At 48.6% G+C, this 14,196-nt stretch overlaps 1 protein-coding gene across 1 annotated transcript; it reads right to left on the reverse strand.

Moving 5' to 3' along the window:
* Positions 1-1,013: 1,013 nt before the first annotated feature.
* Positions 1,014-14,194, reverse strand: SF3A1 (splicing factor 3a subunit 1). The gene is made up of 16 exons (XM_085076253.1): positions 13,992-14,194; positions 11,789-11,901; positions 10,447-10,651; positions 9,451-9,708; positions 8,964-9,038; positions 8,263-8,413; positions 7,631-7,824; positions 6,894-7,011; positions 6,608-6,793; positions 6,105-6,226; positions 5,687-5,929; positions 4,860-5,070; positions 3,982-4,136; positions 2,919-3,020; positions 2,696-2,767; positions 1,014-1,660 (listed from the first exon to the last, which is right to left on the reverse strand). The coding sequence occupies exons 1-16, from the start codon at positions 14,055-14,057 to the stop codon at positions 1,559-1,561; spliced, it is 2,373 nt and encodes a 790-aa protein (XP_084932379.1). The 5' UTR covers positions 14,058-14,194; the 3' UTR covers positions 1,014-1,558.
* Between the last annotated feature and the right edge of the window lie 2 nt (positions 14,195-14,196).

Raw genomic sequence — 14,196 nt, forward strand, 5'->3', positions numbered from 1 at the left:
TCCGTGGGCACCACGCTCCGAGCAGAGGGAGGAGGAACACAGGGTGACCTTCAGCACAGCCCAGCACAGCCAGGCCCAGCCCCGGATACAAACACAACTTCTCCATTTCGGAGCTCTCTTGGCAGTTTTTTTCTATCTGCTCTGGAAAACCCCACTCACTGCCTGTTTTCTCCAGGATTGTACCTATTGTCTGATTTTGAACAGCAAAAGGGAAGTGATTATCCCGCCTTCCTGTGGGGCAGGAGCACCCTGCATCCACCATCCAGCCACACACTCTGAATTCCTGCAGCAGGGAGGGAGCAGCCTGTGACAGGGACACATGGGGACCTGTCAGGGACAACAGCTGGACACTGTGGCCAGGGAACACTGGCCACCTGGGCTGGGCCAGTGCCAGCCACCTTCCCCAAAGCCACAGGGCTTCCTCCAGATCCCAGGGGAGCACACCAGAGGCAGGAGGATGCCGGCTCTTCCCTCCTGCTTCATCCCTCTCTCCCCTCCTAAGCATCGAATAAGGTAAACAGGATGTTCCTGTACTGCCTGACCACGACTAAAAATATACATATAATAATAAATCTGTGGCTTTGGGTTATCCAAAAAACCAGAGGTACCCAAATCCCTAACACCTGCCTCTTCCTGGGCCCTTAATTCCATTGATTGACTCTGCTGTGTTGTGTTTCTATCAAACTGACTGATAGCCAGGAATCATCTGTTTTCCAGACCCAGATGCTCTCCAGGACCAAGAGATTCCAGCTGCAGGATATAATCGTAAATCACATTTTCCAATAAAATTCTTGCTAAGTTCAGAGTATTTTTCGTCCCTCATGCACAGACATAAGCATTCCTTCAGTAATGACCGAGGAGCACCAGGGAAACTTCAACAAGCCCCTTTTATTGCAGCGTTTCCCAGAAAGTAAGAGGATTTCCTACTGTAAACTGCTTAATTACAAATCCCAATATATTTCCCCATCCAAGAGCTCCAAACCCAGGCACATCTCCATTAAAAACCCCAAATCCAGGGAAGGAGAGTGGTATGTTTATTAAAACAAATTACAGGCTGTCCAGAGCAGACCCAGGTCTCCCTTATTACAGGAACAGCCACAAAAGCTCATGCTGAGGGAGAAAAAACTTTCAAGTCAGGGTCAGAACAAGATCCAAGACAGGGAAAGAAGAACAAGGGAGTTAATTAGTGTGCGGAGAAGTTTTCAATTAGCACGAGGTTAAATGAAGCAGTGAATGCTGAGGGCAGACAGATGATGCTCTTGGCCACCATAAATCCCTCAAAGATGGATCTAAACTAAGCTGGGCATGACCTTGATGTCTCTCCCCAAAGGGATTCAAGGGAGAGCCAGCACTCGAGCAAAGCACTGATCACTACAGACTACTCACTACACTGACTTATTCTGGGGCTTCATCAGCTTCCCCTCTCTCATCAGTGGGGGTCAGAGTCTCTCTGTTCAAACTACAGCTGGGGGCAGTGATGTAGCCTGAAAAATCCCAGAGTGGGAGAAGGATTGGGAAGGTTGGGGTTACGACAGGGACACGTTACGTCTCACGGCTCCTATTTCTTCCTGCCTCCTCTCTCTTTGAGTGCCAGGTGAATCAGTGAGCCACTTGTCATGTTGTAATAAGCCAGGGAGTTGGAATCCTTGATGAAGATGCCCTGAGGGGAGGAGAAATGGAAAAAAAAAATCCACCAAAGAGCAGTCAGAGCAGAAACCTTAGTGCTGCCTTCCCACAGAATCCCACCCAGATCCCAACCATCCTGGCTGTATGCTCGGAGCAGGGGGATGACAACACTGCAGGCTTTGAAGACCCCAGAGGCATCTCAGTGTCTGAGACTGTCACTGGAGTGAGTACAGAATCCTAGAATGGTTTGGATCAGAAAGGACATTAAAGATCCCCCCATGGGCAGGGATACCTTCCACTAGACTAGGCTACTGGGAACAGTGCACAGCCAATGCAGCTCCTACAACACACAGATGAAGAGACACCACAAGTGGAGTTATCCAGATTCCACTCTCCACCCATCTTTTTTTTTTCCCTTAAAAACAATCTGCTCAGCTTCCTTTCTCATTAAGGGTTAACAGAGTATCTGCCCACAGATGAACTCCTGAGGAGATAAGTGCACAAAGTTCACTGCTTAGGCAGCAGGTTGTGCCTGCCTGGGCACATGCATGACTGGAAATAAGTCATTAAAAAGGAACGAGGGCCTTTCTCAGAGCTCGAGCTTCAAGAGGAAGAGAGAGAGAGAGTGAGCTCTTCCCTTCCCTGTTTTGGAGAAAGCCTTCCCTGAGCTGCCAGGGTTCCAAGACACGTCGCCCACCTCCTGGAGCACACACAGCAGAACTGTGGGAGCAGGCTGCTGCAGTTAAATGTCAAAAAAAAAAAACCAAACCAAAAAAACAAACTAATAAAACAAGACGCTCATTTCAGAGAAAGCCACATCAAGTTTGGACAACTCGTGCAGCAGCAACAATGTGAAAATCTACTGATATTAATCACCTCTTAAAGGCCTGTCCTGATGTAACAGAGGGCAGTTCTGTCACAGATGTGCTGTGAAGGCAGGAAAAACATTCCCTTTGCTCTTCCCAGTATCTCATTGTGCATTAAATTGTACATTACAGTATTTTTTTATAAAAAGTCATGTGAGAGAATGCACTGAAGAACAACCAGCATTTGAAGGGCTTATACCCACCTCATACTGCAGCTTCTGCTTCCCAGCTGGCATCCCTGTGGCCTCGTGGATCTTAACCTTTATAACAGACACCTGGGGAGGAACAAAGGGCTCCTTCAGCGCTTTTGTCCCAGTCCTACTCCCCAGCCCAAGGAGCTGAGTGTGGGGAGCAGGCAGAGCTCCCAGCTGCTGCTCTCACAGGCAGCACACAGAGCAGGACAGGGCAGGGTGATGAGCTACATGCCTGGTCTGAGAGGGGCAGGGTGAACACCAGCACTTGGCCATTCAGCTTCCATTCCGTCTTGTCCTGCATGTTGGGAACCTGGACTTTGACCGTGACCGGGCCCTATGGGAAAACACAGATAAAGTCTCTCAGGGCTGTGATAACACAGCACCAGACTAAGGATTTATTTCCTTATCTTGACTCCTCAATAAACACACTGAAATGTGTTTACCAGTTACTCCACTGCTCCCAAAATAAAACATTTAGTTGGATTTCTCTTCCTTTTGTGTGCCATCTACCGATAACCACACACACTGACAGTGTCACAGGGTGAAGGTGTGAAGCACTAAACAGGAGACAGCTTCTCTGTGCACATGAAATCACAGAATCCCAGATTGATTTGGGCTGGAAAGGACTTTAAAGCACATCCACTCCCACTCCCTGCCATGGGCAAGGGCACTTTCCACTAGACCAGGGTGCTCCAAGCCCCAACCAACCTGGCCTTGGACACACACCCAGGGATGGGGCAGCCACAGCTGCTATGGGCAACCTGTGCCAGGGCCTCATCACACTCACAGGGAACAATTTCTTCCCAATATCTCACCTAAATCTCCTCTTCTAGTTTAAATATTACCAGGAAAACCATACAGCCCTTCTTAAAGGACATTAAACTCCTCCTGTGACAACGGCACTCCTCAGGAAGGAACTGAGGCTCACATTTAGCTCACCTTGTTATGGAATATACCACATTACCCTACTATCATGCTGGCATTGATACTCTAATCTCTTTGCATCTCCAGCTTAGCCCTCCTCTCCTTAAAAGCTCATTAGCAGCTTTAGTTCTTCCCTGCATTATAACCTGCCTCTCACTGCCCTTAATTACAGAAGAGCACTATCCCACTCTGTGTAGCTCTTCCCAGTAAGAGACAAAGGAGTTTGGTTTGCTCAGGAATGACAAAAGGAAGGAGACACCTCAGGAAGTCCCTTCCTTGCCAGGTATTTTTGTTCCTCTGTGCAGGGAATTGGCTTTACAGCCCTCTGGAGTTGGAGTGAAACAGCCCAGGACTCTGACCCACACACATACTTTGTTCCTGCGCAGAAATTCCTCCTCTGGAATCAGGCTATCCTCACTCTTCAGTTTCTTGGAGACTGGCTCATCCTCCATGGGTGGTGGGGGGTGAACGGGAGGCATCGGCGCTGGGGACGGGACGGGAGCCACGGGAGGCGCAGGGACAAAAGCTGGAATGGCATGGGGGGACACAACACAACCCTCAGTCACCCTGAGTGCACAACAAACACCCCCTCACAACAAAACTGCTTTGAGCAGAGCAGCACAGGCTGAAAATAAATGCCACAATACATGGAGGAAGTTACAACCAACAGCAACATGCAAACTTCAAACATTCAGAGAGCTCTTATATTGGGAAGCATTCCAAGAAAAGATAACAAGGCATGAGAGCTTCCTGCAGATCTTGCAAAAAAAAGAACACGCTCTCAGTTTGGCAGGCAGCGGTGCCAGCTCCTCCAGTTAGGGAAGAAAAGAAGAAGAAAAAAAAGGAAGAATTGCTTCTCACATTGTGCTTTTTAACTTCAAAGCACCTAATGAGGAAAAGGGCCGGCAAACAGCTTTTCCTCCTGCAACAGCAATTTCTGTACGGAGCTGTAACACCCACTGAGGTGCTGGCAGCTCCTCTTTACCCTGTATTCTTAATTTTCACCCGGGCAGACTCCTGGGGCCACAGGATTCCCTGCATTTCATGATGCAGGAAGAGACTTGAGCCTAAAAGCAGTACTAGACAAGTCATCTCAAACACCCCAAAACTCTTGAACACCACAATTTAGGGCCCACAATCTCAGTTACACACCAGTTACCAGGGCACAGGCGGAAAAAGACTCCAAGCTCAAGCCCCTGTTATAAAGGAATTATCCAACAATTTCCCAGGAAAAGCTGAAGTCACTGACCTGTTGGGACTATCATGGGGGGAGGGCGGGGGCTCATGATGGGGGGAGCAGAGGGGGGCATGGGCACCACGTTGATCCTTGGGGTGTGGATGATGGGAGGCATGGGGGTGGCTATGACGGATCCCGGAGGCAGCCGGACCACGGAAGTCATGGGGGGACGAGGCATGACCGGCACTGCAGAAACCACGGCGGCGCGGACAGGAGGAGGCATCTGGGGAGAAAAGGTGAGTTTCCTTAGCAGGAATGCCCACGGCTGGCCACAATTCTGATTAAAACAACCGGGGAAACAGAACTACTGGCCAAAGGCTTGCTGGGAGCCTTAGTGTCTCCACCATATGGGCAGCTCAAGCTGCTCTGAACAGGCACAGAAGCCCCATTAACAGATTAAAGGGTTCCTCCTTCCCTTCCCACTTCGTTATCAGACCTCGAGGCAATTAGTTCCTTTCCTAAATTGCTGTTTGGGACTTATACAGCAGATCCCTTGGGGCAGGGAGTGAACGTTCTTACCTTGGGCTGCTTTTGTCCTGCATCACTTTACACCTACAAAGGCCCCCACCCATCCCTTTCTTAGCCATACTCTGCCTCCAAGATCCCACTGCCCAGCCAACCCCAGTCTTTTTGATATCTTTAAGGTAAAAACTCCACCTAAGTACTGTTTTCTTTTTTAACATCAAGTTCAATAAGGTTCCTCTAATGTTTTCAAACTACTCTTAAAGCATGAACTTTCCACAAAATCCTCTTCCATGCTAGCACCCTTGACCTTCATCAGGATCCCTCCTAATTAACTACAGCCCCAGTAATTGGCTTCTGAGAACGAAAACACTCACGGTGGGTGGGCGAGGCACAGATGTGATGGGCTGGGCGCTGGCAGGGGGGTTGGAGGCTGAGGAAGGAGGGGGTGGCTGGGGTATCTCGTTGGGTTTGCTGGGCCCAATCTTCTCCTTGCTGTCATCCTCTGGCACCAGCCCCTTGGCCTTGTGGATGGCTTCAATTTGCTCTTGGAGAGTGATATTGGCCTGAGCAGCCTGTTGTGTGCGGGCCATGCTGCCAGAGTGGCCATCCCAGGTCACCTGAGAGAGTAAAAGAAATCAGAATAACCACAACCTGGCCAGACTGCAACAAAATCCAGAGAGCAGCTTAACAGAACGAAAAAAATTCAAGACATTTGTGTGTCTGAGCATTCATAATGCTACAGGGATCTATTAAAAAAACCAATTGAACAAAAATTCCCAGTTTCTACTCTACCTTTTCCTCTGGTTTCTGGATTTCTTCTTCACCAATCTTTTTACCAATGGCAGTCTCTTCCACACCGAAGATATCGGTACGACGCTCTGCCAGCTGCTTCAGGCTGCTCTCAATATCCAAACCTGAGGGAAAAAGGAGCAATTCTTATCTCAAGGGATATAACCAAACACAATCAACCCTCTGTTACTGATCTTTCAAATATTTGGTAACTAGTGGCCAAGTGATGCTCTTTTTAAACAGAATATTCAGATTTGGAAGAGACCACAAGGACCATCAAAGTCCAGCTCTAGGCTCCTTTGGTTTTTTTGGAAAGATACTGGCCAGCAACAGCTAATTCTTTTTGATTTTAACTTTATATAAGGGCTTCAATGTACTAAATACAGTTACTAATGACAAACACATCCATCTGATTATCACAGAAAGGACATCACACAGAGCTACATTTCAGATGGTCCTAACGAGTGGGGGCAGTGAGGGGCTGTGCAATCAATGCTCAGGCTGACCTGGGGCATAGACCTCATCATCACTCTGCTTCTCCCGGATGGATCGATCCCGCTGCTCCAGCCACCGTGGATCCAGGAGCCCAATCCTCATGTGCTCCTGCATTTTACTGGCAGGAATCTTCTCTCCAGTGATGGGAGATACAAGATACTCATCCGGAGCCGGGGCGGGTGGTAACGGTTTGGAGGCTAGGAGAACAAAACCACAGTGTTGGTTTAGTCTAGAAACACATGGTTTGGGATTATTCAGGAAGAAAAAAAGGTGGTTTTTCCCACTAGTTTGATTTACCTTTGGGATCGTAATCTTTCCGCACAATGACCTGATCTGGCGTGGGAGGGAGTGGGGGTGGCATCGGCGTTTCTGGAGGAGGAGGAACCTTCTGACCTTCATCTTCATCATCTGACCCCTTATAGAAAAAGAAACAAAAATCATAACCAAGTTCCAGTGGTCAAACATCCTTGAGAGAGGCATAAAATCCTACACAGTGCTGGAAGAACGGATTATGCAGCTTCAAGGCAACAGAGCTGTTTGGACACCTATGGTATAGTGGCTCCTCTGGACCACGATTCAGGAATTCAGCAGCCCCAGAAAAGGAAGCAAATATCCCTCAGCTTCCACATTACAGCAGCCTGGCATGCAGGGGCTTACAGTTAACCACGCTGCTGTTCCCTGTTACCAGAAAAACAGCTTACAGTGGGCAGAGCCTAAGATGAGTCATCTTTCAGTGCTCCACACTCTGGGCACAAAAAAAGCCCAAGAGACTTAAACCACAGAAATATAAAATCCACACCACTGGGTGCCAAAATTACTGGATTTCTCTCTTGGAACTTGTATTGTCATGAAAGACATTAAAAAAACACTGTATTCCAGCAGTAACAGGCTCGTTTGAGATTTCATCCAAGGGATATCTCATTTCCTCAAGAAACTCAAGAACAATTTACAGTGAAAGTGAACAGCATCATAAACCACGTGAACTTTGGGGGACAAAAGCAATGGGGACAATTCTGATCCTATTGTCCAGTTACCTCATCCATATCCTGCACTTGTGTATCCTGATCCAGTTGGGCTGGGGGCTCATCTGTTTTCTCTTGCTTTTCATCTTCCTCATCTGACTCCACCTCCATCTCCACCTCCTCACTTTCCCCAAACTTCTCATAACGCTCCTGGATCAGGATTCGAGCTCCCAACTCTTCTGGAGTGGTGGGAGGAGGGAAATTCCCTACAATGCAAAAACCACAGCTTCTGTTTCTTTATCCTGTTTCACCATTCAACACACACAGACAGAAATATCAATTCTTGAACAAAAAGCAGTGGCAACAAAATCCATGGGAGCCAGAGGATATGGAAAGGAATGGATGGAATCTATACAAAGCATGACACTAGAGGATGAAGTGATTTATGAAGGGAAGCACTACTAGAAAGTGAGAAAAGCTCTGCTGTCCCAGTGGAAGTGGAAAGTGGACACTGCTGCAGTTCTGAACTTCCTTCAAGGACAACTGAGTCCAGAAAAAACAACAGCCCTAGAAAATGTCAGTGTAAGGCTTTTCTCTTCATCTCTGAAGGACAAAAAGCTGTAAACCCCAATGGCACTTCAGGACACATTCCCTGCTTGAAGAGGGCAGAGTTTCACAGAGGTGACAATGTTTAACATCAGTACCTTGCTCGTTGGGCTGGAAGTCAACTGTTTCCACAACCACAAAGTCGTGCCAGTCAATCTGGGCATAAGCAACTCGCTCCTTCTCCTTCTCCTCCTCTTCCTTCTTTCTCTCTCGCTCCTGGAACTTGGCCCACTCCACTCTGTAATAGACCTGCAGGAGCAGACAGAGCACAGTGTCAGAAAAGGAACACCACAGTCATCTTAACTGTTGGTTTCCAAATAAAAGGAAGAATAGCTGGAGCTGTGTCAGGTTGGAGATCAGGGCAAGGTTTTTCCCCCAGAGGGTGCTGGGCACTGCCCAGGCTCCCCAGGGAATGGGCACAGCCTGAGCCTGTCAGAGTTCCAGGAGTGTTTGGACAGCTCTGCCAGGGATGCACAGGGTGGGACTGTTGAGGTGTCTGTGCAAAGCCAGGAGCTGGACTGGATGGTGGGTTCCTTCCCACTCAGGATACTCCATGATTCCACTTGGTAAGCACTTGGAAATGGGGCTGTGCAGTACGTCTGTGCTGCCACAAACTACCCCCAATATCAACACCAGCTGTACTTTAAAGCAACTTCGGACCCCCTGTACTCAAATGACAGCAAGTGACACATCCATTTTATACTCTATTTGCTGTCAACAAGCCAAAAACATGCAAATAGAAAAAATTCAAGACACAGCCAAAACACTTCAGCAATTTTGCAGTTTTTTCCTGGAATACCTGATCCAAGACTTCCTTGGGATTTTCAGCCTCTTTCTTGAGCTTGAGGAGTAAGCCCTTCGGTGGGATCAGGATCTGAAACACATTTTGCATGAGAGTTGGTGACAATTCTTTGTGCCAAAGCCTCTTTGAAAGCAATTATTCTCTTTCCACACTGCTAAAAATACCAGCAGACCCCTGGGGCTATGTCCCATTTATTCTACTGCAGCCCTCTCATTACTTACTGCTCATCCCTGCATTTCAAAATATTCACTCATGGCCTTCCAATTATCCTCCAGATTAAAAAAAAAAACCCTTTGCTTAGATTACAATAGCATGTGGTACATTTAGGTGACAGCCCATTGTATTCAGCACAGTATCCACTCTAAAGAGTGGGATTTAAAGCATGGATTCCTGGACCTCTATTTCCAGCCTGGCTGGTTTGTAGGGTTTCATCAGCCTACCAAACTCACTCCTGCTGTGGAAGGGATCACCCTGCTGGGAATACCTTTGTGTACTGCTCCACCAGCTTGGTGAAGTAGTTGAAGAGGCTGTGCTGGGGGCGAAGGAAATCAAACTGGTAGTTCCTCTGCTCCTTCTGCATGAGCTGGGTGAGGAACTGCCTCCCATTCCGGGCCACGAACTGTGCTGTGAGCTTCACCACGTCCAGGTCAAAGGCTGAGATGGATGGAGGGTCTGCAATGAACTCGAACTCAGGCGGAGGCTCCTTTGGAACCACTGTCTCCTGGATCACCTGGGCCTGCACCTGCAGGGAGAACAGAGACAGCTCAGTGGCCTCCTGCAAAGAACAGTCACCAAACACTCAAGAGCATCCATTTTTCCTGCAGGTGCTGTGGGAAAGCAAGGCCAGTTGCCCTCCTGGCAGCTTCAGGGATGGAAATCGTCAGGTATAATTTAATACTATTAAAAATGATGCTCCAACAGCAAACAAATCTGGAAAGTATCAGGACTTTGCCATAGCCCTACCAGGACCACCAACACCTCAGTGTGGCTGCTGGCCATGCCAAGCATGTAAAAGCCCTGGATTTACTCTGTGCCCTTTTCCCACCCAGTACATACAAAGGCACAGCTGAACAAGGTGAGCAGTTTTGTACTCCATGCTTTAAGGAAAAGTTTCTACAACATAGTGCATGCAACAAGCCCAAAATGGACTTCAAGGCAAAATGCCTAAACTCATACAGCCCATGTGATCCCTAGTGTAAGTACTGTCTTAGTCCATACACAACTAAATGTAATTAAAACAGACCAATTAAATTGTATATTGGCTCTTTCACACAGCTTTGAGTTATCAGCACCTGGGAGATGCACATCTGCATCAAAACCAAGCCCCAGACACTCAACTTCAAGCCTCAAGCTGTCATTTTGGCAAACTGGATAACCAACTCCTTCTCCTTGACTTTCGAGCTTCCTGCTCAACCCCAGGCTGTGACAACCACCCCAAAGCAGTCAAATTCTTCCCCCAAATGATGAAAAGAACACTCACCTTCTGTGGGAGCTGCTGCTGGGCACTCTGCTGCTGCTGCATGACCTTGGGGATGGCAGCTGAGGGCTCCTGGGCTTTGCCCTCCTTGAACTCGCTGACCTTGTGCCGGTAGTAGGCATGGTAAGGGTCGTTGGGGTTCAAGAAGTTGAACTTGGGGTTATTTATTTCATTCTGACGAATCCGGGCTTCGAATTCAGGACCATTTCTGGGGAGGAAAAAGGCAAAAATTTTTAGGTCATCAGCTCAAGTGTAAATGTTTCTTTCAGAGTAAGATGTTGAGGCATCAGACACTCAGAAGACCATTTTTTCTTCCACACGGGAGGAGTTTCTCTCTCAGTAGTTTCTCTCTCAGTAGTTTCTCTCTCAGTAGTTTCTCTCTCAGTAGTTTCTCTCAGCTCACACCCAGCTGGACACACACAAGTTACAGGCAGTTCTCCTCCTAATTTTGTCTTTAATGTGAATATTAAAAATTCACACTCACAAATGTTCCACAATCTCATCTGGCTGAACACAAAAGTAATTTCCACCACTGACTGCAGGAAGTTTACCAGTTACTTACTACACCAGTTTTATTTGCTCTACTAAGAAGTTGCAAGACTATTTCAGTTCCAGAATGATCATACGAGGAAAAAACACAGTTAACCATCAGCCTGTGCAGAGACTGACCACCCCAGAGTCTTGCATTTAGGAGCTCCAGTCCAGTTAACATCCACTCCTCCCACCCAAAGCACTAGGCAGTTATTTCAGGGCAGAGTGAGCAAATTTCCAGCTGCCACAGGGTGTTTCCCTTCATATTGTCTGGATACCTCCAAGTCTCAGTTAGACACTCCAAAAGAGGAGGTCTCTACAATCCCAAAGGATAAACACATTCCCTTCCTTATGCTCAGAAGCAGCCAACACTCCTTGGCAGCATTTTAGAGATGAGTTACACAATAAGAGTTTGACTAGAGCAGCATTTGGTAATTCTCTTAAAACCAAAACCCACCACATTTTAGCACTAGAACACAGCCATCACTCTTGTACAAAGACTCCCTTTGCACCTAGAATTTGGTTTCCCCTTCGGATCATTCAGCACAGGCCCTGTTACCCAAGTTACCCTGTTCACCAACTGCACATCTGAACAAGGATTTTATTTATTTACTACCAGTTTCTCTAGCAAAGAGTGTCTGACACCACCTTCAGTAGAATATTGCTTCTTTTCCAGTCTGACTGATTCAGCCTCAATCCTTAAAACCCTTCAGGCAAAACCACAGAACTGGCACCTGCTTCAGCTTCTGGAGCTACGCTGAAGAGCAGAAGCAAGAAAATCCCAGGAAAAAGAGACATCACCAGTGTCACTTACCTGGCTACAAAGCTGGCAGTCTTGTCCACAATATTCCTGACCTCTGGAGGAGGGTAAATAATTCCCACCACGGGCTTGGCTGGTGCTGCTTCCTCTTTAGGCTCCTCTTCTGGCTGTAATAAAGATTATTTTAGCACAAAAGGTGAAGGGGTGTCAGAATGAGGCATTCCAAACAGCAATCCCAACTGCATACAGCACCATTTATCCATCTCCCTCCTCAGCCTCTCAACCACTGAATTCTCCCTGACACGAGATCTGGTAGGACAACCTGAATCCCACTAGTTCTTTGGTTTCTCAGGAGGGGAGACAATGTTTGTCTGCCTGTCAGAGGCACCCACTGCAGGGACAAGGACAGCAGGACAGCAAGGAAGGTGCCTCTGTGGGAACCAAAACAATTCCTTAGAGTATTTTCACTATTTGAGCCTTAACCCAAATTATGCTTATAAATTCTGAGCCAAGAGGATCAGGAATAACCCCTCATTCCTAATAAGGTGTGGAAGTTCTGGATGTTCCTAGAGGGGCTGTGACACCTGCATTATTAACTCCACATTAAATAAAACACAGCTTTTAATCCCATTGTGGTTCCATTGGAAACTGTTTTGTAGAGACAAACTCCCACAGAGCATTTTTCTCACTGATATTACAGCATGATCCAAACTAAAATCCCAGAACCCTCCCTGTGCATGCATTTGGTTTCCAGTAAAACCAGAAGCTGCTTTTGCAGGACACTAAAGATGTTGTTTTGCTTTCCACATCACGCAGCTTCCAAGAAAAGGTGTTATAAACCAGCACAGGTCTACTGGAAATATTTCTAATCTTCACAGGGACAGTCAAGGATACCTTAAAATCCCAGTAAAACTCCCAGCCCTGCCAAATCCATAGGGACGCCAAGGTAGAAAATGTCCTCAAGTGAAATTGATCCCTGGCAGTGTCCAAGGCCAGGCTGGACAGGGCTTGGAGCAACCTGGGATAGTGGAAGGTGTCCCTGCCCATGGCAGGGGGTGGAATGAGATGGGCTTTAAGGTCCTTTCCCACCCAAACCATTCCATAAAACACAACCTTAATAAAGTGTGTTAAGAGAAAGGCACCACGAATATTTTTAGTTTTTATTCCCACTCCTTCAGAACATCGTCTCGAGGAGCTGAAGTATGAGGCAACACCACACTTGAGACATTTTATTTAACTGTGATGCTGAGTTGCCTTGGTAACATCGGTGTGTGAAAGTCACTGGGTTTTTTGGGGGAATCACAATTTTCCAAGGTTCTCAGTGGGATCACAGCTGATGTTGCCATGTGAGAGACAGGACAGCAGCTCCAGCTCCATGAGAGCTGTATTCCCACCTCAGGAAGGCTGCAGAGAAGATGAATATAGCCAAGGGAGAAAGGATATGCGAGGGTACTAGACTGCCAAACTTCCTCTGATTTTTAATCCTTCCACACAAAGATCCTGGAGCCAAGGCGGCTCCCACAGCTCCTGGCAATCCCTCACACCCATCGGAATCACAGCCTTGGGGAACTGCCAGGGAAGGGCTCAGTGCCCGCCCAGCCACGGCGGGATGGTGCTCTCTGGGAAGCAATCCTGGAATGGCTTGGGCGGGAAAGGACATTAAAGATCATCTTGTTCCACCCTTGCCATGGGCAGGGACACCTTCCACTGTCCCAGACTGTTCCAAGCCCTGTCCAGCCTGGCCTTGGACACTTCCAGGGGAGCAGCCACAGCTTCTCTGAGCAACGTGGGCCAGAGCCTCCCCACCCTCACAGAATACTTCCTTTACAATATCCCATCTCTCCCTGCCCTCTGGCAATGGGAAGCCATTCCCTGTGTCCTGTCCCTCCATCCCTTGTCCCAAGTCCCTCTCTAGCTCTCCTGGAGCCTCTTTAGGCACTGGAAGGGCTCTGAGCTCTCCCTGGAGCTTCTCTTCTCCAGATGAACACCCCCAGCTCTCCCAGCCTGGCTCCAGAGCAGAGGAGCTCCAGCCCTTGGAACATCTCCATGGCCTCCTCTGGACTCTCTCCAGCAGCTCCTTTCCGTGCTGGGACCCCAGGGCTGGAGGCAGCTCTGCAGGTGGGATCTCACCTGAGCGGGCACTGGGGTCAATGGGCAGAACCGCAACCCCGCACAACCCCACCCCAGCCGGCTCCGTGAGGGCAGCACACCCCAACCCCGCGGTTCGCGCCACTCCCCGCCCCCTCCCAGCCCTCACCGGCTTGCTCTCGGCGGGGGGCGCGGGCTGCGCCGGAGGCACAGCCTGCACGGGTCCGGCGGGCATGGCGCTGCCGGGGAGGGAGGGTCCGCGCCGGGCGGGGCCGATGGAGGGGCGGCCGAGGCTCGCTGCGGATCAGAGCGGCGCCGGTACGGACTGGGGCGAAATGGCGGCGGCGGGCGCTGTGCCGCGCGTGCGCGCCGGA

Source organism: Lichenostomus cassidix, chromosome 15 (assembly GCF_008360975.1).
Source record: "Lichenostomus cassidix isolate B80296 chromosome 15, HeHo_3.0, whole genome shotgun sequence".
NCBI lineage: Eukaryota > Metazoa > Chordata > Aves > Passeriformes > Meliphagidae > Lichenostomus > Lichenostomus cassidix.

Coding starts and splice junctions, on each gene's coding strand:
- SF3A1 (XM_085076253.1), bottom strand. CDS start 14,057: ATGCCCGCCGGACCCGTGCAGGCTGTGCCTCCGGCGCAGCCCGCGCCC. Junction 6,227..6,607: donor TGATGAGGTCTATGCCCCAG/GTCAGCCTGAGC, acceptor TTTTTCCCTCAG/GTTTGGATATTGAGAGCAGC. Junction 4,137..4,859: donor CCCCATGATAGTCCCAACAG/GTCAGTGACTTC, acceptor ATGCCATTCCAG/CTTTTGTCCCTGCGCCTCCC.